The following is a 26,480-nucleotide window of genomic DNA, read 5'->3' as shown; positions in this document are numbered from 1 at the left end:
AGAGACACATGTATTAATCAATTTGAATATGTTGTGATCAACACCATTAAATATGGAATTCAAGACACGAGAATTTCCTAAAGATGCTTCGTCTTCAACTTCAAACCATTGTAGTTCAGGTTTCAAAACTTCCTTTCCATCATCAATTTTGGTCGTTGGTGAGACCAACCAGTAACTACAGTCGTCCATATATTTGCCATCAATCAACTTTAGCAAGGCAGACATTCGAGCTTTCTAGAATGAATAGTTTGTTCCACTTAGAATAGGGGGATGAGTGGTAGAGCTACCTTCTTTGATTTCGTTCATGATCGAAGCATCTAAGATAAAGGTCTCACCTTAATACCAATTGAAAAAGCTATAAGATGACTTGTCATTCGAAACACAGATGTTAAATAGAAAACACAGACAAGCACTATAACAACAAACTGCAAGAAGTTAAATAAAGACACACAAGAGTTGGTAACCCAGTTCGACGATAAACGGCCTACATTTGGGGTGGTAATATGTCCAGGAAAGATAATCTACTAATATTAAAGAGTCAAGCAATTACAACGAAGTGACTCACATAGAGCCTAAGTCACAAGTCACCTAGGCTCTCCCTAGACATGAGACTCCCTCTCGATTGTACTTAGACTCCCACTAAGTGTGATAATATTAGTGTTCAACACTTCGACTTCCGACAGTGTGTGAGACTCCTCTTCGCTTGATTATATTTCTTGTAATTCAATGAACTTCCTTCACTGACGAATCTTAGGTCCTCCTTAAGATGGAGAAATCCTTCTCGAGAATGAAGTCTTAAGCTTCCCTAAAACTGAGAATTCCTTCTCTTCAACGATGCCTTAGGCTCCCCCTAAGATAGAAGTTATCTTCAAGTTCTTGAATGATTCAAACGATGAATTTGCACAGTGAAATATAATGAACAAAGGTCAAAACACTATGTTGCACAACTTGGCCACCAAGAACAAAGACACACTCTCACTGCGAAAGAATGTGGTAGCCCTAAATGAAAGCCATTATTCTTCTTTTTAAAATAGTGGCCAATTAAGGAAATAATTTCCAGAAATGATTTCCCCTTCGGTCAAAATATAGGAAAGAAAAAAAGATATTTTCCATATAATTTTCAGATTAGGAAAGAAAAATATTCGGTAGGAAATAGTATTGTCTGAAACAGACGTTAAAACTTCATTTGTGACAACAACAAAAACCACCATAAGCTACCTTAGAAAAAAAAATAGTTATATGAAACTCCATTATTTAATCAGCTCCAAATTCTGATAGAGTTACTTAAAAAGTGTCAAATAGAAAACAATTTGATTGTCGCGCCTAATTTGGCTTGAGTTTGCAAAGTTAAAAATACAAAAGAGAAAAAAAAAGAAGAATTGCATATTTAGTTCGTAAACTTTCAAGCTTAAAGTTTATATGAAATTTAAAATGTCTTTTTAATTTCTTAAACTTTCAATTTTACATCTAATATATAATCTCCAATATATTTAGTTTTTTTTAGAAAACATACTTGATCTTTTTTAAAAATTAAATAATATATTAGATAAAGATCGAAGTTTATGTATTAGTATTCAAAATTTTCAATTCAATGTTTAATAAATTTGTAAATTTAAGAAAAAAAAGTCGAATAAGTTAAACATTTATTTAACACAAATTATAGTTGAAATTTTAAAGATTTATGGAATACAAAATTATATTCTTTAAAATTCACTTAAAACTTTATTAAAGTTGAAAGACCAAATAAACTCAAATCTAAAACTTCATAGACAATTTGTAATTAAACCTATTAGACACTTCTCATTTCTTTTCAAATACACAACATACAATAAGTATGTTTTACAATATACCTAAATTTGATTTTGATTTTTATATATGTCATTGTCTTTACTTAAAAATTTTTTGCCCTTAAACTTTTATAATAGTAACAATTTATAGTTCTTGAAATTTAATTTGTAATGATTTAGTCCTTATGCTTTCAAATTTGTAACTTCGTAGTCCATTAACTTCAATAAATATCAATTTAATCATTATTATTTACCATATGTAACTATTTAGTCTGAAAAGTATTATTGATATTTAATAAAATTTCTTTAAAATGTAATTAATAAATTGATTAAGGGTCAAGTTTCTTTATAAATTATTATAAAGGTTTATGTAACGACCCGAGTTCAAGAGGGATACATGAATGAACCGGTATCACATCCGAACGAAAGAGATCATGAGGACATGAAAGTATAGTTAAGAAAGGCTTAAAAGAATTCAAAGTTACTACCTATACTAACAAGGTGCACCTTCCTTTTCGGTGGCTCAATTATATGAACTCCAAAGTTAAGCGTGCTTAGCCTAGGATGCATGTGAGTGAGGACAAAGCATGTTGAAAGGACCCGTGTTGGTTTACAACTTTCACTTCTAAAGCATTCAAGGCAAGGGAAGAAGGGAGGATGACATAGCCAGGTCGCACAGGAGATGTAGAGGAATGCCGCGACCATTAGGGGCCAAATCCGGATTTCGAATTCTGGGTGATTCCGAATTCTGGGTCTGGGACGTTACAGTTTAGTTGTTACATAACCAAAATTGACAATTAAGTATGACGAGATCTTTCATAATAAAGACTAAATTATAATAAATTTAAAATTATACGGTCTAAATTGTTAAATGCTAAAGTTGAAGGATTAAGACTCTATTTGGAAACCATTTTGTTTATAATTTTCTGATTTTAAAATTTATGGTTATTTTCTCCCAATTTACTTATTTTAGTTTTCACTTTCTTTGAAAAAGAAAAAAACAAACCATATTTCAAACACCAATTTCCAAAAACTGTTTTTTAGTCCCTTCTGGTAACCATTTGATTTTAGGTTCCGTTTGGTAACTATTTGATTTTTTATTTTTAATTTATGAAAATTAAACCTGCAAACACCTGTCACCTCTAAATTTTTTGTCTTTATTTATCTACTTTGTACCCATATTTTTTAAAAAGCAAAAATTTGGAAATTTATAAAAGTAGTTTTTAAAAACTTGTTTTTGTTTTTGGAATTTAATTAAGAATTCACTCTTGCACGAAAGATGGATGCAAACCACTATAAGAAAATGTGATAAAATAGACGTAACTTCCAAAAACCAAAAACCAAAATAAAATGGTTAACAAACAAGATTTTAGTTTTTTTATTTATGAAAATTAAGCTTATAAACATTATTTCTACTTCTAAATATCTTGCTTCGTCATCTACTTTTTACTAATGTTTTTAAAAACCAAACCCTACCTTAGAATGCAAAATCTAAAACAAACTAATTTTAATCTCTAAAAGACACAATCTTACTTTTTTTGTACTTAGCTGAATTAGTCACTCTTCATACAAATTTAAGTATCAATATACAATAGGCTCAACACCACACTAACGCAAGTATATCTTATGCAAGTCAACTTGAAGAATATCAAGACCAGACCACGAAGAAGTGGGCTGGAAATCAAAGACACCAAACTCCTACAACAAAGTCCAACGTGGACGAGATCTAGATACCAATAATTACCATTGTAGAATTATTTATAACTTACACATTGCCATCATCCTTAATCAAGTAAAGGAACGGCAACCCCAAAAAATCTCGCTCAATTAGTTGTATGATCAACTTCTTCTCCTCTATCTAGTAGTTTATCCATAGACAAATTGACAATTGTCGTAAGAAAATCTCTGCAAAGGCCAGAAAATTAATAGATCAATTAAGAAAGATATATATATATATATAAGCCCACAAATGATTATTAAATCCATTATAAAAATCAGAAATCATAAAGGAAATTCTTCTATCTTAAAGACAACCGACATTAAAGGATTTTAATAACACTATCAACTGACGTTAAAGCCCTTTAATGTCGATTTAAAACCGATATTAAAACCCGAAATTCTTCTCGTGTAATTTCATTGTACCTGCTTGGTTGTAGCAGTTCAAGTCCAGGATGATAGAGTCTCAAAATTAGGAAAGTTTGTTGGTAAAGCAAAAGTAGATGAAGGGCAACTCTCCTTTGGCAGGACATGAAAGGCTAAGCCATTTTGCCTGCCAATAGAGAGAAGCCCTTCTGCTAGTTGGCTTAATCAAATAAAACATAGTCTTGAATGTGTACATATAATATATATGAAGATGAAGAAATATCGAAGCTTATACATTTATGCAGCGCCACGGTTGAGAGAGCTTTATAGGGAACTCAAACTTTGTGGGGGAAAATAGAATATTGGATCACAAGCATATGCCATTGGATATCCTTCTTCTTTCCTTACATTATTATTCCCTTTCCTTCTAATAACACCTCATTTCTCTTATACATTCTTCTTATCATACTGATTTTGACCTATCATCATTCTCATTAGGGTGTTCAAAAAATCCGATAACTCAAAAAAAATCGATCAATCCAACCCAATTCGTGCAGTTTGGATTGGGTTATTAACTCATTTGGGTTATGTTGGGTTCAAATAAATGAAAACTTTATGAGTTGGGTTGGTTCATAGGTTCACCTAATATAACCCAAAACAACCTGAACCAATCTGAATTTATTATTAACTTTAAAATATATTTTTTATTACTTATAACACAATTATATATACATATATTGATTTTAATTTTATTTAATTCCAATATTTTTTTAATAATTTATTCTTCAACAAGTCTTAAAAATAGTTTCTTTGCACTTTAGAAAGAAAAAAATTCACTATATAAATTGAAATTGAGTTGTCAATCTTAATTCAATATATTAAAATAATTAAATTAGATTTTTAATATTTATGTTTTGCCTCTTTTTAGAACAAAATTTTAAATAAATTATCTGATTAACCTGAACTAACCCAACCCAAATATTCCATAGTTGGGTTGGGTTGAAAAACTTTTTAGACCCAATCCAATCTATGAACATCCCTAATTCTCATCTCTCCTTCTCGTGAAAATGAAGGGGGCTAAAATGAGCAACTGCATGAAAAAAAAAAAATAAATAAAGAGAAAATAGATGCTCTTCTATATCTCTATTAACCTCGAATATCCTATCTCATATTCTTTTTCCTTCCCTCTCCTTTTTCACCTTTCTACATTCCAATCAAAATTATCTTTTTTTTTTTTTAAGCTACCACTCGAAATGATTATTGAAATCTTGTAAACTGTTTTTGGATTCAAGTAATGCTTTGACTATCATTCAAGTAATTTGTTATTTTCTAAGAATTTAACATATAATTAAAATATGTATTATTATTCTAAAAGTCGATCATTTAATCCATTTTATAATTACTAAACTAATATTTGAGAGTATTTGTTCAGTTTTATTTTAGACCACAAATAGACACACCTAAAGAACATGCCTTTTTTTTTATAAAAAAAATTTTGATCTCCATGTCAGTAATTAAGTTGGAATTTCTCTTACTTTGATTATGGTTTGTTGGGAGGATATCATATGGATATTACCTAGACTAGTATGAATTCACCTAAATATAGTTTATAATATTGTATCCAATGACATATCCATAATTTTATGTCATGACGATAGAAGTTTATATTAAATTAGAAGTATAAAACAAAAATTTCTAGATTTTTATCGATATATGGTTCCTAAGCCTTAAAAGTAAGTTCTTTAATAGTGCTATGAATTCTCAATTTTCGTATCTAATAGATTCTTAGCATATCAATTTTTCACTTATTAAATCTCCGACATATTTGAAGATGCTAAATTTTTTTGTCTAATACAAATATCATTGGACATCTTTTTGTCTATTTGGTCAAAGCTTACTCTTCTGATTTCGATTTTTCACTAAAAACTTACTTATTTTCATATGTTAGCCTAAGGTTTAAACATTAATTAGATACATAGACATCTAAATGGTTATTCCTGTTAGAAAAAGAATAAATAGAACTATCTTCTGAACTTGATCTCAATAATTTCATAGACTTGTGTAATGTTTCAAATGTGCAAGAAAGTTACATCAAATGAAAAGCAAAAAGAACAATGTAATATAAATATATATATATAAGCGTTGAGAAATATAATATTTTCTCTCATTTTATTTTTGGTGGCTGCTTTCAAGCCTTTCCCTCAATATTCTAACACCCACGTACCTGCAACATTAACAACATTAACAAATTAATCAGGTCTAAATCATCATTTTTGACCCTTTAATTGCCATTTGACGAAGACGATTATTATTATTATTATTTTATTATATTTTTAGATAGCAGAATTCAACTTTCAACTTCGACGTTTATGTTAGTGGGATAATGTTCATTTCAGTTATATATTTTATAATTATTTTTCTTTTTTTAAAAGATATATCCTATATTTATTATTAATATTACAGTATCTATGGTTTGACCTTATTTTTAATTTGACCTCTAATATGTTAAATTTTAGTTTTAATTCAGTATATTTGACCTCTAAATATTTTAAATGATAGTTTTAATTCAATAGTATGATTGGGTTAAACTTCACATTTTTTATGAAACTCCGTCATTTTTATTTCTTTTTTAATTATTTTTTACTCATCTCCAAATCCTAATTGAATTACTAATCAAATGTCAAATAGAAAACACTATTTTATTGTCACGCCTTTGAATTTGGCTTGAGTTTGCAGAAGTTTAAAAAACAAAAGGAAAAACAAAGTTAAATTGCAAAATTAGTTTATGAATTTCAAGCTATATTTTTAAAAAATTAAATTAAATAATATATTAAATGTAGATTGACATTTATCTCTAACGAAATTCTAAACTTTTAATTTAATGTCTAGCAAAGTTTGTAAATTTTGAAAACTGTGGAATAAGTTTAAGATTTATTCAACCCACACTAAAATTGAATTTTCATAGATTTATAGGACACAAAATTATAAGTTTAAAAATTTATCAACACTTATTAAACTTCAAATATCAAATAAGCTCAATTCTAAAAATTTATATATAAAACTTATAATTAAACCATTTAAACACTTGCCAAAATGAACATAGTTCAATTGACATAGTGTTTGTACTTTTGACCCATAATTCACACATTTTCAAAATAAATAAATAAACATATTAGATACTTTACACAACGTATAAGTATGTTACAATATACCTATATTTGATGTCATTGCCTAGACTTTATGAATGTTAAAAATACTTTTGGTGCCTACTTTTTTCTTTTCTTTTTTTTTTTTTTTAAAAAAAAACTACATTTTTCATAGAAATAACAATTTGGGGAGCGTTTGGGGTAAGGATCATCCTAAGACTATAATAACCATCTCTTGCTAAAGTGAATATTATTTTGTATTCCCCAATTAGCTATAGTCAATACTATTTCAAACCTCATTTGTTACCGTATTTATTATTTGTTACAGTTTTTATATCTTACATTCATCATTTTTTTATTCTTTGATACAGTGTTTACTATTTTCTTCTCAAACTAAAATAGTTTACACGTCAAATACATATTACTATAACCCAAACTCAAATAATATACACTCAACTATAATAACATAAGACTATAATAACCATTTTCTTGTCTCAAACATCCCCTTAATCCTTGAAGTTTAATTTGTAATGATTTAGTCCATAGATTTCCAAATTTGTAACAATTTAGTCCATAACTCAAATAAATATCAATCTAGTGCATAAACTTTAATAAGTATAAATTAAGACTCTATTTGAAAACCATTTTATTTTTAGTTTTCTGGTTACAAAATTTATGATTTGTTTCTCTTATTTTCCTTATCAAAGAAACAATTGAATTCTTATTGAATAACAAAAAACAAAAAATAAAAATAAAAAAAAGCAAAAAACAAAAACAAAGACCAATTTTCAAAATCTAACTTTAAGCCCAATTTAGGGATAATTTTGTTTTTAATTTTGTATTTATGAAAATTAAACTTATAAACATTATTTACCTCTAATCTCTTACTTTATTATCTATTTTTTACAAATATTTTAAAAACTAAAAAAATACATTAATGATTTAAAAACTTATTTTTATCTTAGATTAAGAATTCAATTTTTTTGCTTAAAAAATAGGTAAACCATAATAAAAAATCGATATAAAAAAAACTAACATAATTTTAAAAAATCAACTTTAATTTTCAAAACTGGACTTATTTTCTATAACATCGATAGAAAATAAACTGAACATACCTATAACTATTTTGAAAAAAAAAATTAAAAAGAAAACAACAACACGATTATCAAATGAACCTAAATTATGATTATATATTTAGCCTAAAAGTAACCGATAGGAAGAAAAAGGCAATTAAAGTTTGGAAGAAGAAAGTACCTGCCCAGCATCATGACGGTAGCCTGAGGGTTAGTTCCCGGCGAATCGTGAAAAGTTGAGCCATCCACTACTCGTAACGAATCCACTCCCAAAACCCTGTAATCGGAATCCACCACCGCTCCCGTCTGACATCCGCCGTGGTAATGCCAGATCGTCATCACCGTGTCCCTGCAGTACTGCTCCGGCGACCTCGACAAGTTCCCGTGTTTCGGCAGAAGGTTGATCGGCGCACTCGCCGTCATGTTCAGCAGCGTCGGCACCGAAACGTTGTCGTATCGAAACCTAGCGAAGGATTTTGACTCGATTATGCGGCGGATCAGGTTTATGCCGGCGACGCAGCGGTGGAGGTCGGTGGGTTCTTTGAAGTAGTTGAATGTGACGGAAGGGTTGTCGTTTGGGTTTCGGGTTCGAAGCTCCAAATGACCAGAGGAAATTGGGCCCATTATCTTTTCCAGGATGAAGCCGCCTCTGAATGCGGCTTGGTCTAGCGTCTTCATTGCTTCTATGGCTTTGGCTATGGCTTCCGCCGTTCTTTGCTTCGGTGGCACTGTCGATAGCTGCCCGATCTGCCCCAAAGTTTTTACCAACCACCAAGTAGTAATTACTTTTTTTTTCTTTTTTTTTTTAACTAATTCACCATCATCAATACAGATGAAAAACAATGCAAATTTTGTTTGGGTTGGTCATTATTATTATTATGGTATAAGTTACAATTATACCCTCAACACCACATCACAGCTCTCTCAGTTTGAATTAAATGGATTACATTATTTGGGTTTAATTGGATAAATTTATTTAAGTGAAGTGAAGTGAAGTGTAATTTATGTTTAGAAAAGTTTTCACAATAGATTCCATTGCAAATTTAAAAACATAACCTGGAACGTGTGTGTACCTTAGGAGAGAACATGCCAAAGTCTCTAGTAGAAGGGCCGCCGACGAAGTTCTCGCCACTGGCGGCTTCAATGTAGGTTCCGTTTTGAGTAATTCCGACGACCTCGATCAGCGACACCTCCACCGGAACGGGGGAGGGAACGAAAACGGCGTTCATTGGGTTATCGGACACCCTCTGGCCTATCATGGGGTGGTCCAAAATGACCGTTATGTTATGGGCCTTAAGATGTTGGGCTGGGCCGAGCCCACTTAGCATCAGAAGTTGTGGGCTTCCAAGACATCCCGCTGATATGATTATTTCACTATTGGGCCCATTCTTTAGGTAGGCTCTGTGTTTTATTCCGTTCAAGTCTTCGAAGACCACTCCGTGGGCTTTGGGCCTTTGTTTACCTATTCATAAAAGGGTAAACGAGAAATAATATGAAATTGATACGAGTAAAAAGGAGAGTATTTTGAAGAGAAGAGAATAATAATGTAACAGGAAAATAGATAAAAGTAGGTTACCTTGAGTTTGGAAAATGATGGAGTGGGCATATGCGTAGAGTAAGACGGTTAAATTAGAAGGGTTGGCATAGGTCAAGAGGTTTGCAGCAGTGTGTCTATGGCCCTGATGATCGAAGATTGTACCGCCCACTTTAGTACCGTATAAGTGATCGTAGGTGAACCCATTATCAGGCTTCACACCGGCTTCAATCAGACCGCCCCTCACCGCCGACTGCCACTCCCCCATCGGCGGTTCGAACGCCACCACTCGCTCCACCCACTCGTATGACTCGTTCACCAACTTTCCTTCCCACCCCGCTTTCCTATATAACAAATCACAATTCAATTTAAAAGGTTTTTTTTTTTTTTATTTAATTCCCCCTATGTCAATTAAATTACGTTTATATTAATAATAAAAATATAACCTTTTTCTTTAAGCATTTTACTATTTAACTAGAGAAATTCTATAAAAAAATTCTAAAATATTTAGATTTTATAACCAAAAAAATGTAAAGAAAACCAAATCATTATTTAATGATCAAAATAAATATTTTGAAAACATAGATAGTAAAAGCCAACCCAATAAAAGATGAGTACTTAAAAAACAACAAAATAGACCAAATAAGTATTTAAACTTAAATTTTATAACATTTACCATCTCTTTCTAAATATTAGTTGTCATGAGTAAATTATGTGAATATTAGTGTTAAATCAACTATTTGATCAAAAACTTAAGAGGATGGTTTATAATAAATTTAATTATATCAATACTTTTAATGGTTTGTGTTATCACTTTTAATTTTTACTCTTTGATTGTATTAATTCTGGATTAGTTTTTAAACTATTTTAAAGTTCAAGTAAAGTTAAATGAAAAATTTGAAAATTGATGGACATGATTGAAATTTATCCTAAAGTTGAAGGTATTTGCATAATTATTTGAATTATTTTGTGGTTTTGTAGTAAGATGAGAACCTGACATAATCAGGAGAGGCGCGTGTGTAAAATCCGGCATTGAGGCAGCTGCCGCCGCCGAGGACACGAGCGCGTGAGTTGATAACGCCGTCCTCCGACACGAAACGTTGCGACGGCGAAGAAGCCGACAAGTCGGAAAGGGCAGCCCCGAACGCCGATAAGTTGGTGATATTGGGGTTTCCGTAGGGCGAACCACCGCGTTCTATCACCAATACCTTATACTTCTCCGACAGCGTGGCCGCCAAGGGGCATCCCGCCGTTCCACCTCCGACGATTATGTAATCGTAGTATGATAGCGCCGGAGCGCCGGTTGCATTTCGCAAGAAACCGAATTTTGGAACTGTAAAAGCAGAGGAACTATTAAATGGATTCTTATACAAGAAAGCAACAGGTTTAATAACTTTAATTAACCCATGAACTTAAAGTTTTGAGTTAAATTATGAAAAAAAAAACCCAGAAAAATATAATCCTTGAACTTTGATCACTAAAGGCTAGGGGTGTACATTGGTACCTTTTTGAGAAGAACAAAGACGATGGAAGAGAAGAAATGCAGTAAGAGCAGAAGTGAAAAATCTGGCGCAAACAAAACCCATTTCTTGTCTGTTTTTCTGGGAAAGAAAACAATAAAATGAAATGAGGAGAAGTGAAGCCCAAATTTGTTGTTTTATATAATTAGCTTACCTCTAAAGCCCGATTGCAATGGCGAGAAATTGCAGAGAATACAAAGATTTCCTTAGCATCGGAGAAATCAAAGAGAGAAAAAACAGAGAGATTTCAAGAAAATGCACACAATGTGAAATTCCCAAACACTCCGATGGCTTCGCTGTGAGAATAATTCTCTTTGAAATTGTAAGACTTGGAGAAAGAGAGAGAGGGAAATGATTGTAATAATTGCGAGTTATAATTGTGAGATGGCAAATGTTTTCTTATTATTGGGCTCAGTCACTTGGACTCATATAATATGTCAACGCAATGAATTGGATGAATATGATTTTACCATCTCTTTCTTTTTCTTCTTCTTTTTTTTTTTTTTTGAACAAAATTAACTTTCATCTATTTTATTCTAGATTCTTTCTTTTCTGAAAAAAAAACTTAATAAAATTAGTATAAAGTGTAATAAATTTATCCCACCTAACGCTTTGCTCATTATGAAGGTTGGAGTAGTAAGTATGTTTTATAAGGCCAAATAAGCTTAAATCAACTATAATTGGCACCAACGTTGAGGAGACCAAGTAAAATTGGGTATGTCAATAAGTGAATTAGAGATCGAACCCTCCGACCTCAAAGAAGAGAGTGCATGTCAATTAGACATGTACATGGGTTAGATTGGATTGATTTGAGGGTGTTTTTTATCAATTCAAAAATTTAAGTTGTTTGGATTGACAATCCAAAAACCCGAATAAAGTCACCAACCTAATTCAGGTTTTTGAGTTATAACTTATTTTTTTTTTTAATTAAAATATGTAAATCTAATCTCATAAAATTCAAATGTTAAATACTAAATATCTATGTTATTTATTACAAATTTTAAACAAAGATAAACATCATAACAATTTTAAGAAGAGAAATATTAAAAATTCCCAAGTAATTAAACTTCAAACAAAGAGGAATTTTTATATTTTCTATTAATATATATGTATTCGGGTTGGGTTGGATCAACCATCATTTCTTTTAGCCAATTCGTGACCCAACCCATTTCAACCAAAATAGAAAAAATTTAACCCAATTCAACCTTTACATTTTGGATTGGATAGTTCAAGTTATTCGGATTGTCGGCTCATTTCAATCCCTATTAAATAGATTGGACATTTTTCCTTGCGAGTTGAATAAGAGAAAGGGAAGAGAAATAACTCATCAATTACTTTTTAATTAATGTGTAAATTAATTTTAATTTATTAATTATACAATTAATTGATTTTTTAGTATAAATGCTTCAATTAGTTAAAATATTTTAATCTAATTATTAAATTTGTTTTTTCATAAGAAAAGTGTATACGAGAATTTAATTTATATTATTGTATTGGAAGAGAGTCAAGAAGTGGGACAGTGGGTACAACAAGCAAGATTTATATGTTGATTTTAAATTGTTTAATGTTGATTTTAAATTGTTCTGTTAATTTTAAATTGTTTAATGTTAATTTAATGTTTTTTTTTTTTCAAAATGTGGAAGGAGAGAAACGAACCCGAGATCAATAGAACAAGTTTATGTCAAAGTTATTGCTCATTGATAAAATAAAAGAGGAAGGAAATAATTATAGGTTGTTTGATTTTTTTTAACTACAAACATGATTTCTTTTAACTACAAACATGATTTAATTTAATAATTTAAATTTATATACAATGCATATAATTGTTGTATAAAAACAATTATGAAGACTATCATCTTAAAAGTTGATAATTCAATCTCTACCATACAATTAATGTCATATATATTTTAATTATATAATCAAAATGTAAAATCTTCTTCTAAGAGGCCCAACAAAGCAATGATCAAGAAAATAAACAATTGTGAAGAGTACCTTAAAAGGAGGTTTTAATTGAAATCAACGACCCACTAGAAAGTAGCTCAACTTCATTTTAATGTCTCGTCATTTCCACTTCTTTTTTCCCCCTTGTAGCTGGTCAGGACTGGAGACTGGACTAGCCTTCCATCCCCTTCTCATTAATTTCTAATTCTAAGAAACAATAAATGGTAGTAAGAATCTGCTGAAGTACAGCGAATTTATTGTTTCCAAGCGTGTACCTTATTAATATACATTAACAGGGGGAAAAAAAACTAATTTGATTTCAGTGAGTTGAAATATTACCTCAAGGATAATCACCATTTTCCATGAATTGTCACTTAATTATTGGAGGTAAATATTCAAGCGATCATCAAAATTGATCACAATCATCCCATTCTTTATTCATCTAAACACTCAATTGTGCATTATTGCATTAATTCTCGAATTGTAATAACTAATAAGTAAAACTTTTCATTTTTCTAATACCCAATTACACTCTATCAATGTAGTGACCGGACTAGCAGTACAAAGAAAGACGGTTCCTTCCTCATAAGACGCAAAATAAATTTCATTAGCATGAGATTACAGTTTGGAATCCCTACAACAATGGCAGCCTCCAGCCAAATTTGGACCTATTCATATGCATTTTCTACTTGCTAATTCTAAAACGTAAATGAGTGGTCCATAATCTCTCAGGGCGATTTTTCAATAAGCAGGACATTAAGGCATATGGAGGAAGAACAATAAACTTTAAACAAAATCTCGCAAATCTACCAACATAGACGCGCAAATAAATAATTACTTCTACTAGGACGAGAACCTCCCTATCCCACATGTAAGACATATCACATACCAGGGGGACAATAAATTTAGAATCAAATAGACGATCTAAACGAGTGAGATTTCCTGCAAGACATAGCACTAGCAAGTGCAAAAAAAAAAAAATGGAGGAATTGACGCGGAAAAGAATCGAGGATTTTGACAGATAGAAGAAACCAAATGATGAGTTGTGACTATCAGTATAGAGAGTTGTAGGTGTAGCAGGTGGAAACAATGGAGACTACACAAATAAGGAGGGAGGGAATGAGTGTAACATTCAAGAGCCTACTACGGCCCAAGTAACCAGCAAGGGTTATAGTTCCATCTGCGATCACTCGTGCAATAGTCCCGGCTTCTGTCGATAATAATCCACCATTATACGTACCACGAGAGAGTCGAGATGACATGACTCGTGAGAGAAGTGCGAGGTTCACACCTGTGTTAGACATGATCAAATGAAAATTTGTGTCATTCTCAGATGAAAGGAAGGAAGAAAAAAAAAAGGTCATCCTTGATGATACAACTTTTGTGTGATTGACTTCTATGAAAATAGCAAAATCCTAAACCAAAAGAATACCATAATCCAAATAAGATACATGAGTTTCCAGACAGAATTCAGTTAATAAGAGACTTTTTTTTGACATGTGCCATGTTCATTGTTTTCTCGTATTGGACGCCAATCCCTTGTATGTTCTATCTTTTTGCAGTGGTTAGTAAAAAGACTCCAGTAAATATTTTTTCAGCAAGTGAACAAAATTCCCAGATTTCTTCTTTTCCAAATTTAGATTGCAAGGATGAGTTTGAGAACTTCTCCAAGTTCCTTGTATAAAGATTCTCCTCACTAGTTTTTTTTTGGAGTGTTTTCTAATAAAAGAGAAATACTTGGTGCATCTTGAGCTATACCTATCTTTTTATAACCCACTTTAACCACACAGCAGAAAAAGTTCAAAAATATTTTATAAGAAAAAGAAGAGTTTGTCACCTAGCAAACTGTGGTAGGCTGCAAAAACAATAGGTTTAGTCCAAAATGCACCATGTATATTTCTTTCTAAAATGTTTTAGGACCTGTTTGGATTGACTAGAGAAAAATGTTTTTCAAAAGTCATTTTTATTTGAACTTTGTTGATTAAAACAGATTAAAATACACTGTGAAAGTGTTTCAAAAACTATTTTAAGTAGTTGTCAAACACTTAATTTTTTTTCCCCTAAATGACTTATTTTCAAAATTACACACTTGAAAAATTAAACCAATACACCCTTAATACGTCACCTAGTAGCAACTTTTATGGCACAGTCAAACATCAGTAGCAAGTTTTAAAATGTTTAGAATTAATCGGTTCTATAAAAACTTGAACAATTTTTAGTAAATTCCTCACCTTCCAGCACTTCTGCTGACACAAACATGATAAGTCCAGAGCCCACATATTGAACCACGGAGTATGGAATTAATATATTGAAGCTTAAGAGGATGCCTATCAAGACGAGAACTTCAGATACCAACAGTATTTGCCTGCAAGGGAGACATTAAAACAAAATACGTGAGAGAAATTCCAAGAGAGAGAGAGGACACAGTAGTTCAAGGGAAGAAAATTTAAAATCAAGAAAACATGTTCCCCATAATCCCTTTGAAGTAATTACCTATCTTCAAACATGTTGCTAATGTAACTACCAACAAAGATATTCACTGGGAGAACTGTTAGGCCAAGGCATGCCAGAAAAATTGCCACAGAGCTCGTGGACCAACCGAAGTAGTATGTTGTAACAACACTAGACTCCGAAAGCAGGATTTCCATAGCATATTTGAGCATGAAATAGATCAATAACTGAACCTGTTGACATCAAATGCTCAGTTAAAATATGATGACAGGAAAACAAAAAAGAAAAAGTTGTGTAAAGGAAAACGAAAAACTCATTTTAAAACAACATGGCTACTAGATAGAAAGGTTATCTTAAAAAAATATTTAAAAGAAAAGAAAAAAGAAAAAAATGGTGTCATTGAAAACAATAGTAATTAGATTGTTATATGTACTTTACGATGAGAACTACATTGTTCAGTAGTACAATCCCACGGGATTTATTAACAGTTTCAGTTTTAGTGTTAAACAGTACCTATAATGAATGGAAATGGCAATTTGTTTGAGAGCGTTTCAAATTTGCTACTTCAAAATGCTCCCAAACAAATTGTAACTCTTAAACTTCATTACCATAAAGAAATCTTGGTGTCCATAAGAAAATTAAACCACAAACAAAACTCATGGAAAACCATTGTTGGTATGGGAAAGACAGGCACTCTAGTCATCCAATTTTCAATACGTGATTTGAATCCCCAAGGCTAAAATTTAACCATGAAGACACCAGATATATCAATCAGTCAATCTAATGACAATGAATGATGTGAAACTCCCAAGTACTTTCTAGTCTATAGCAGGTACCTTAACAGAAGGAGTGAGTAGTCTATAAGCTGAGCCAATAGAGGTCACTGGTAGGCGAGATTCCTCAGGAGCTTCTTCACTATCATCAATTTCTGGGTCATCTTCATCTGATGGCTTCTCTAGTGTAGTAATAAGCAACGGTTGGTGAAGACCTTTCTCAAGTGTGTCGTTTTGAACTATACATTGAAATTGACATGATATTTAAATTTAGAATGTTTTTGATAATTTGTGAACAACTGACTCAATGACTCTGAACGGTCCATATACTTTCAATTTTGAGTCTAACCTGTTCTTGATTTAACATATTTTAAAACTCATTAACCGATTAAACAAAATTGAAAGTTTAAGATTTTATTAGACACAATATTAAATTTCATGTCAATAGATCCATTCATTTTTAAAAAATGACCAATATGTCAGAGACCTATTAGACACAAAATTGAACAAAACATATTTTAAAAGTTCAAAGATTGAGGAACTTTCAAAGTTCAGAGACCTAATAGAACAAAATTAAGTTTGAGGGACGTACAAGGTACTTTTTGAAGTTCAAAGTACCATAAAACACAAACTTGAAAGTTTAGGGACTAAGCTTATAATGTTACCTAAAACAAAATTGCTACTCTCTGGAAGAAATATGCAATTAGATGTCCTAGAGACGTCTCTAACCTGATACCAAAAGTATTCAGAGCAGTGAAAACTTGCAACTGGACTAGTTTTGTGGTAACTCATCGATAAGGTGTTTGGAGTTTTACTCCCCTATTTCATTTATCTCTTTATCTAAAAAGAAAAGTTGCAATTGGACCAGATAAAGTTAATTCTTTATTTTCTAAAAACACATCAAGGTAATTTGTGGACACCAAACACGCACTTGACCAAACCGTATGGATGTTCCCACCAGAATAATAGATTGATAAATTAAAATGTAATGGCATTCATGTGAACAAGTACAAGATTGAAGAAATACCAAATAAAATTACCTTGATGTGATTCTTGTGGTGTATTCTCTTCATTTTCCCGTGAAGGTTCACGAAATGAGATACACAACCATATTAGATATATTAGCCACGCCACAGCCATAACCCAACCAGGCAAAGTGTTTTGATTAAAAGTGAGCTTGTAAATCTTAAACTTCGTTTGAAGTAATCCTGCCAGAGCTGGGCCACAAGCCATTCCTAGAGCACTGGCGCTAACAAATCCTGCTGAAGCTTGCATGCGAATTTTTAGTGGCACGCAATCACTGATATAGCGCCTATTGACAGCTCGAGCAGAACCCAATCTGTATTAGAAAATTACAGTTCTGTCAAACATCATAAGTGCATATTAACATTTCTCAACTAGTGTCCCCACTAAAAGACAAGGGAGAGTTCAAAACCATTCAAGATTTTAGAGTCTCCTCTGAATATTTGTTCCACACAATATAAGAAAATAGTGTTCCCAAAAAGACTCTCATTTTATGTAAGACTGACGAAGGTAGATAAGAGTGACCAAGTAAGTTTTCATGATTAGGCCAAATCCACGGTTAAACATGGAGAAACCTCCAAAAAGAGAGATAACTCTAATTCTTCTAATTTATCAAGTGTAAAAGCTCCTAAACACAATCCAAGGCATGGCTATTTAGACCTTGCAAGAAAATGAAACTAAAGAATTTTGAAGCACTCATTATCAAATTAAACCTGACTAAAATGATTAACATAACAAAAAATAAGCCAAGGTATTAAAATTTATTCCCTACACAAAAAACTAATAAAATTTATTCCCTACACAAAAAACTAACATCATTAGAAACAGCACATCAGCTTAGAGACATAAGCATCCTTAGATTATGGGCACTCAGATGCCACAGAGCACTGTGGATGTATATCTAAATGAAACAAACCATATATGAAATAACAAACAATTTAGGGCAATTCTGTGCAATCATTTTCTTAGTGGCTCCAGTTGGCGGTTAGCAACGTGCCTGGAAGAAATTTATGGACATGCAGATGCATAGAGTCCAAGGTCATATGCGGTTCCTGAATGCAAAAGAAAAGGACACCCCAAAAAGACAGTTTATATGGAATTCTAGAACACGTTGAACGTGACGAAAGATAAAAATATGAACATCGTAAGACTGTAATCTAATTAACTATTCAGTAAAGAAAAAAATAATAAATTAAAAAGATAAAAGAGATTCCCTACCCACAGCAAAGGCGTCCAATCAAAAGAACCCAGAGTGATTGAAGATCATAAGCAACAGCATATAACATGTTCCCGAGAAAGAGAGCTACACTGCTAAATATTAGAGGTCTGAAGTAAGATCTATTTGACCATGCACTAAAGTAAACTGATGAGAACACTTGTGCAACTGCCATTGCTCCAATTACAATACCACATACAGTCGCTGCAGCTCCAAGGCTCATGGAATAGTCATCGGCTGTTGGGACGACAATATATGTATTGACCATGTATAGGAAGGTATTTGCTAAGTTCAAGAAAAGAGACATGGAGTGATAATTGCTATCATCAACTTGTTCCTCCATGGGAGCAGGCAATTCTTCTCGCATAATGAGGGCATGTTGTGCCAAAAAGTTTAGGAAGTTTGTTGAGTTACTTAACCTGTCCACAGCAGCTTTAATTGAATCGATTACAGGGTCCTGCATATGGGAATTGGAATAAATAACATAGCTGAAATAACTTTTTGAGTACTAGATTTGTTAGGAAGTCCATGGGAAGTGTTAACAACTAGACCAAGTAGCAACAAAATGAGTGAACTCCTACCCACCTGGAGAGGAAGAACAGGCTGATCATATATTGATAGATAGCTTCTTCCTTGACGGTCCTGGAGTTCATGCAAGTTCCGTGATATGGCTCCAACAACAGCTCCTATTCCCTACAAGTTCATTTTCAGCTGGTGAAAATTCATGAAAGTTAAATCTACAAGTTGTTCTACATGCAACCACTACACTCGTGCAAAAAATCAGACATGCAACTAAGGATGTAGAACAATATTGAGTGTTCCAAGACTTCATATTTGAACTCCCTTGAAGTATTATGAGACAAGAAGAATACAGAAATAAAAATCGGACGACATATTACCACATGTTTGAAAACTTGCTGCAGCTGTGAGTAAGGATGGTTTGCACGTGTTTTGACATAGTAATCGGTAAATCTATAGCCAAACCGCTTGTCAAACTTTTTCAAAATTTTACGCAGGCCAATTGCATTTATCTCAACAAAATATAGAAGCTTTAAAAGATCTTGACCAGCTTCTCTGTAAGCTTCTCTCAATTCAGTTATCTGGGATATTTCGGGTTCTTCTTGAAGAATGTCAAGCCGTTCATCAAGTTTGGCTATACGGCTGGCAAGAAGGCCTTGTTGCTCCAGTAGAAAAAGTACAATCTTCTCAATCTGATTTGTCAGAAAATGCATATTAAAGTTGTTAATGGATGCAATCATAACTTCGATTCCACAATTGCATAATATAGAAAATATGCAGTTCCAAAGCAGCAAAGAAATAGTAAAAGTGATTTTCAGCTCAGAAAATAATGCCAAAACCTAAATTCATGATTTGTAGTCACAAAAGTATTCCACCACTTCAATTAGAAGGAAAGGGATTGTACATGGTTGAGTACATACAGCATGCTATAAAAACACACAATTCCAAAGAGAGATGGGGAGCATTTCCTGAGCCTCCAACGCAATTGCCACACAATTTGTTGCGCTTTGCTTCCTGTCAATACATAAAGTTTATCTGCATGTGTGTGTGACTGCTGAAATTGATGGCATGATGGCACATTCAGTTCTTATGGGCTTACAGCATAAAGGACAATAATCTAACAAAATTAGAAAATTCCTAATGCTAATCAGTTAAATTAGAGATCAGGATCTATAACAATGAACTATCATCTACTAAGCAATACAATAAATACTAACAAATTTTCAGGTGACAAAGCATGACAAAGAGATTAATCGATCACTTGCATCATTATTTATCAAAGCCTTAATGAACTCTTCTGCATAAAAGGGATATGCAGTATACACCTGGTTGTCCAGCATTCTTGAAAAATCCTTGAGAACGTGCCGACGATCTTGTGTTCCAACTTCCATTTGTTGAGCATATTGTTTTACCTTCTTCTTCATAAGCTTATAGTTGATGTAATATCTGCACAAAAGCAAATTTGTGAAACAGAATAACAGCAGTAAAAGCATAATTAATAATTCCAAATCATATTTGGAAATTAATATTTAGGTCTTTTTCCTTCCCATCTAAAATGCAAGGACAATAAAAAATAAAAAATAAAAACATATTCCATTTTAATCAATCTACTTTAGCTGTATTCTTAACTCAACTTATTTCTCTTTGATCAAAAGACTGGCTACTAGCACACTCAACCAAACAAGATAACTGAAAGAATGCAAAACAAATATTGGTGTATCACACTCACCCTTGCCATTCTTCAATCTGTCTTTCCTTTAACTTCTTTCCAAAGGCAACCATATCTTGCTTTCAGAATTTTAGTACTCAAAACCAGGCCAAGAATACACAGAGATACAGCCTGCAAGAATAACAAGAAGTTATTGATAGCATCACACAGTGACATGCCTATTTTACTAAGATCGGTTTCTTGAACTCTTCACAGCACTTCATAACATAAAGTGACCCAAATAGTTAGGTGAGATTTCATTGTCCCAAAAATAGATGAGGCTAGCACCTTGTAAGATCGGTTCCCTATTACAAACTGACAAATTATCTGCATCCTTGCGTAAAAATATTGAATATATAGGGCATACAAATTAATATAGTTTAATTCACTCACAGAAATTAATATATAATTTGAAAAACAATGGACATCTTTTATAGATATATAAGCCTAACTAGTCAATTCCAAAAATGCACCCAATACTCCCCCGTATAATTTTAAAAATAAATAAATAAATAAATAAATATATATATATATATATATATATATATAGCCATGTAAGCAGAACTAATCAGTCCTAAAGATACATCACATACTCTCCATCTAATAATATAGAAATACAAAAATCAATTGTCAAGTATCACGGGAAGAAGTTGAAGTACATGACAGAGACAGTAAATGCTTAGACTTACTACCCTAGTTCATATGCATACAAAGAGCTTCGAACGGAAGTTCCAGTTCATTTCAATTGATATAGTAAGCAATCCATTTTTATAATTAAATACAATTTTGCGAGAGAAACCTTTGCCAAAATAAAAATAAAGGTTTAAGAAATTGTTATTCCCTTAGATCGCAGTATCTCATAATTTCAAGATTAGATCGACATATTGATAAATACGCCAGGCACCAATGAACCAAAACTTGTGTGAAGTCAAGATAATATAAGAAGCTATAGTTGAAACAATGCTTAAATATCCAACGCCAAAGCTGAATGAATTTGAAGTTTACCTAATCTCTCCAAACATATTCTCTGTTTCGTTGCATAAACACTAAGAGAAACAGGCTTATTCATAGACAACAATAACAGAGTACTGAAACAGACGAAAATGAAGGAGGAAAAAGAAAGTAAAATCCACACCTACAGCAAAATTCGTTATCTCCTTTCGCCTTACGAATTACCAGCAATCAAACATTCAACGAACTCCAACGAGATAAATAAAAATTGAAGAAGAGAGATAAAAGGAAAGAAGCAGCTTACCGAATAAAGCTTAAAGAAATGAGAAAAATCTCGAAACTGGAATTCAGAAACAGCTGCAAACGAAAGCTTAGATGACCGTGAACGAACTCCTAGAAATGGAAACAAAACATAATAATCAAGTAAAAGGTGAAAGGAAGCAAGACGAAAACAATCTTCAGAAGCATGCAAAACGAGGAAATGGCAGCGAAGAAGGAAAACGCATACCTGAAGGATGGATCAAGACAGCCCGAAAATCGCACACAGAATCCTTCTCGAATAATTTGATTTTGTTTTGATACGCTTTCCTTCCGGCGATTTAGAAATTTTGAAAAAATAGCGAATCAAGAGGAGAAAATATTGGGAAAATAAAGGAAGCCACCGGGATGGGGATGGGGATGGGGATGGAGATGTATGTTATGGTATGCTGTCACCAGGGCTTGGATTTATGGCTTTCAGTAATAAATAAATTAATCAGACGTCAGAGATATAATTTACTTATCCATCTGTAAATCATGAGATTGATTAATTTTTATTAATCATTCAACGTGCACGAGTATTGCTCCTAAATTATGACTCCCTTAATCCTTACATATTAATTTTGGATGCATTCATCCTTTAATATCATTACAATAAATTGAAATTGTCTTATCTTACACATAATTTAGTGGATAAGATATTAATTATATCGATTTAATTTTGTTCATTATGTAATTGTGGAACGAAATAGGTATAGAATTGAAATTAATTCCATTATGTAGTTCTTTCTATACTTGGTAACATATATAGATATATTTCTTTTCATTTTGATCATTAAAACTTGTTATTTATTTCCATTATTGTGGCATCTAAATGACATTATTGTTCACGAATTTTCGTTTGTAATGATTTATACTTTCTATTCTGTTTGATTGTTTTTATTTTTGGGTTTTTTTGTTTTTGAAAATTAAGGTTATAAAACTATTTTCTCACTTGTGAATTTCTATTTTTACTGATGATTTTATAATCCAAGTCAAAGTTTTAGAAATTAAAAAATAGTAGTTTAATTTCTTTTTCCTGAAATTTGGTTATGAATCTGAATGTTACGTTAAGAAATATGAAAATTTTTGTCAATAAATTGTTAAAAAAAAAATCAAAGAGATCAAAAACAAAAATTAAAAACAACTTTACAAATTTGATCTGGGCTATTTTTAAATTTACAAAATATAACAAAATTTTAGAACTAACACTATAGACACAAATAGAAACGATAGAAGTCTATCATTGATAATTCAAAAAAATTGTTATATCTTGTAAATATTTTCAACAGTATTTACCATTTAAAATAATTTTTCTTTTAACTATTTAATATTTAAAATATTGTTAAGATATAAGGAAATATCTAACCGTTCGTTAAACTAATTAGAGACCAAATGTGTTTATGAATTAGTAAGTCATTAGATAATGAAAATTGACACTTAATTTTGATAAAATAAATTTATAGATTGATACGAATTTAAAAATATAAAAATTAAATCTTACAAGATTGAAAGTTAATAGACTATAAATTAAATTTTTGCTTTCATAAAAATTTAGGTCAAAAAGTATTTGTATAGGAAAAGTCTCATTAAAAACATGTTTAAACATATCATCACATTCACATTATGAATTATTGGTAGTAGGAGATGGTTGCATTTCCAGCAGTACATCAAGTTGGCAGAATCATGTGAGTAATTTTTCAATGATTATGACTCTTTTTAACAGAGCTTGGAAGGAAGTGCCATTTTATGTCTACAATAGAAAAAGATAATAACTTTTTAGACTAAAAGTATAGAAAATCACTTTGTATCTTGTTTAAAAAATATTTTTCCATTCATTTTTATAAACGTTTCAAAATTATATTTTTAAGTATAAATTCTTTAGATTTTTTAGGAAGGAAATTAGGATAATTAGTATATTTGGCCTAATACATTATTTCGCTGCATCAAATTCAAATATAAATTAAGACTTGCAATGGTGTGAACAATAATTTAAAATAGTGTGATGAATTGAATTTTTGTTCTGAATCACCTACCACACCATTCAGGTCTTAATTTACATTTGAAATTCTATAAAAACTTACACTTCCAGTGTAGTTTTACAATGTTTATAAAAATTTTGAAGTAATATCACGACTTTCGAAAAGATACGAATGACAAAACTCATAAATATTTTCTTTATTAGTACAAATATGAAGATTTCTATTGTCCTAAGATAAATGAGATTGCCCTGCTACAAGCAACACTTCTTTGACTTTGATACATGAATTCACTCTATATGTGTCATTTCATAGTTAATGATTTGAAAAACGTACTACCATATTATTAATTATTGTTTATATAAACATTGGACATAATGTCAAACTAAATATAAATTAGTGGTTGAAATATCTCTATTTATTCTAACGAATTATAGGTTTTAGGATTCACACAAATTATATTTATAAATCATAAATATAATATAATATAATATTATTTTCCTAAATTCACTTCAAGAGTGAAAATCGAATCGTCGACCTTAGAAATAATATTAGTGCCAAATTATCTTCAACTAGACTCGAAATTGATAATATAAAGTAATCTTCTTAATAAAACATTAATAATGATAGTCGAGCCTTCACTTTTAGATTAGATTTATCTAAATAGAATGTAAAAAAAAAAGGTATAAATTGATATATCTATAAAATTCAGTACTTAAATTGATATAATTATTAATTTAGTATTTAAATTGATATAATCAAAGTTTAGGAATATAAATTGATTTTTTTATAGGTTATAAAAAAATTTAAATAATGAAAAAGTATAACGACTTTTGAAATGAAGGATCCATTAGGTAACTTGGCTGGGAAAAAAAGAAATAATAAAATCCAATTCCACAAGTTGCAAGAAGTCTCTATCACTCTCTTTATCTTATTATATAATATTGAGGAAATTGGGACCTCCAAATTTCTAACTATAACAAGCTTCCCATCGCTGTAATCATTTTCATCCATTCCTTTTATAATCCTTTTAACTTTCCAATGCATTATAATTTCACAATCAGAAAATATTTTTTTTACCTTTTATTTTAAAAAAGAAAATCATCCTTATAAGAAAGATAGTTTTTTTTTTTCCTTTTTGTCAAGTTACCCAAAGAAAAAAAACTACAAAATCCAACAATAAATATACAAAATAGTGGATTAAATTATTTTTAAAAAATACACCTAAACTATAGGATTTGTTTCAGTTATACCACGACTATTGAAGTTTGAAGTTTTGAAATTTTATTATTAAATTCATAGATAAAAAAAAACTGTATATACTTACGTGAACAAATCTAAACATATATATAAAAATAGATAAATAAAAAAGGTACATTATGATGCATTTATGAATTAACTTATTTGAGTTTTCTTCATTTTCAATCCTATGACCGCATTTTTTTGTTTTCTCGTTTTTTTTTTCTTTATAACCTTTAACATTCCAAATTTATTTTTGATATGTGTTTTGATTTACATAAGCAACACATTAATTAAAAAAAAATGTCCATGACTCTAACACAAAAACATTAAAGAGTTGTTTTGAAAAGGAAAAAAAAATCAAACTTCAAAGTTAAAATGAAACTTATTTGAAACTAACTTTATAGTTTGATAATTTTTAATCTTTTTTTTTTTTTTTTTTATCTTAAGAACTTTATAATCAAGACAACTCAATTGACTAAATATGATCAATTCAACAAAATACAATTAATTAAAAAAATAATTAACATGTCTCAACGATTATCTTATGGAATTGAGACCATTGAAAAAAATAGTATCATACCGAATAAGATACAACTAATTAAAAAATAGAATAAAAAATTTCAATGAGTTGAAAATGGTACATATATGTATTAATATATTTATGTGATGAAATTTAAATAGACTATTATAAGGATTATGAAAAATCAGATGGTATCATATTTGACAGTCACTATCAATATTATATTTTTATTATTTGATCATATTTTCCTAACAATTTGAGTTTTGCCCCATTTTTTTAAAATGTAAAATTGGAAAATCATTGGCCCTACAAAGTACAAATAATTTATTGGAAGCGACCATTATGGACGGATTAATTGGTGACCAAGTGAGTCAATTCACTTTCTTTATTAATTATTATTACCACGTTTCTTGGAATTTTATCAATTAAAAATATAATTAGTTTATTGTTTGGATTTTAACTTTGAATAAATTAAAAATTAGAATATCTAAACACAAACGAAACCCATTTTTATTCGTGTATTTTATCCAATCCTAATCGTAAAATCCCACCTACCACTCGAAACTGCTAAGAAAGAGCCACTTGTAAGGTAAATGTTGGATTTGAAAGAAAATGGATAATTTTTTATGTCATATAATATTGGATAACAATTCTATTTTGAACTTTCTAGCCCCACACAAATAAATACGGTCCAATATATATGGAAAATTTCACCGAT

At 30.9% G+C, this 26,480-nt stretch overlaps 2 protein-coding genes and 1 long non-coding RNA gene across 5 annotated transcripts; all 3 read right to left on the bottom strand.

The window, feature by feature from the left end:
- Positions 1-340: 340 nt before the first annotated feature.
- On the bottom strand, positions 341-4,152 carry LOC150031747 (uncharacterized). 2 transcript variants are annotated; one of them, XR_016525169.1, is made up of 3 exons: positions 3,930-4,152; positions 2,276-3,692; positions 341-850 (listed from the first exon to the last, which is right to left on the bottom strand). It is a non-coding gene; the product is annotated as an uncharacterized LOC150031747 (long non-coding RNA). The 2 variants fall into 2 exon arrangements; XR_016525168.1 differs by lacking the exon at positions 341-850 and having other exon boundaries at positions 2,073-3,692.
- Positions 4,153-5,891: 1,739 nt separating this feature from the next.
- On the bottom strand, positions 5,892-11,436 carry LOC120092976 (protein HOTHEAD). Its single transcript, XM_039051251.2, has 7 exons — positions 11,297-11,436; positions 11,127-11,223; positions 10,616-10,955; positions 9,665-9,966; positions 9,162-9,550; positions 8,270-8,835; positions 5,892-6,093 (listed from the first exon to the last, which is right to left on the bottom strand). Exons 2-7 carry the CDS (start codon positions 11,206-11,208, stop codon positions 6,039-6,041), a joined length of 1,734 nt encoding a protein of 577 aa, XP_038907179.1. The 5' UTR covers positions 11,209-11,223; positions 11,297-11,436; the 3' UTR covers positions 5,892-6,038.
- Positions 11,437-14,072: 2,636 nt separating this feature from the next.
- Positions 14,073-22,464, bottom strand: LOC120092975 (SPX domain-containing membrane protein At4g22990-like). 2 transcript variants are annotated; one of them, XM_039051246.2, is made up of 13 exons: positions 22,233-22,441; positions 22,029-22,117; positions 20,795-20,905; positions 20,391-20,511; positions 19,970-20,119; positions 19,446-19,757; positions 19,132-19,239; positions 18,549-19,003; positions 17,348-17,646; positions 16,371-16,546; positions 15,577-15,767; positions 15,315-15,448; positions 14,073-14,374 (listed from the first exon to the last, which is right to left on the bottom strand). In XM_039051246.2, exons 3-13 carry the CDS (start codon positions 20,845-20,847, stop codon positions 14,136-14,138), a joined length of 2,238 nt encoding a protein of 745 aa, XP_038907174.1. In that variant the 5' UTR covers positions 20,848-20,905; positions 22,029-22,117; positions 22,233-22,441; the 3' UTR covers positions 14,073-14,135. The 2 variants fall into 2 exon arrangements, with proteins under 2 accessions (XP_038907174.1, XP_038907175.1); XM_039051247.2 differs by lacking the exon at positions 19,970-20,119 and having other exon boundaries at positions 22,233-22,464.
- Between the last annotated feature and the right edge of the window lie 4,016 nt (positions 22,465-26,480).

This window comes from Benincasa hispida, chromosome 12 (assembly GCF_027475165.1).
Source record: "Benincasa hispida cultivar pf3 chromosome 12, pf3_genome.v1.1, whole genome shotgun sequence".
Lineage (NCBI taxonomy): Eukaryota > Viridiplantae > Streptophyta > Magnoliopsida > Cucurbitales > Cucurbitaceae > Benincasa > Benincasa hispida.
Note: the sequence above shows the minus strand (reverse complement) of the source record. Positions and strands in the feature narration are given on the sequence as shown.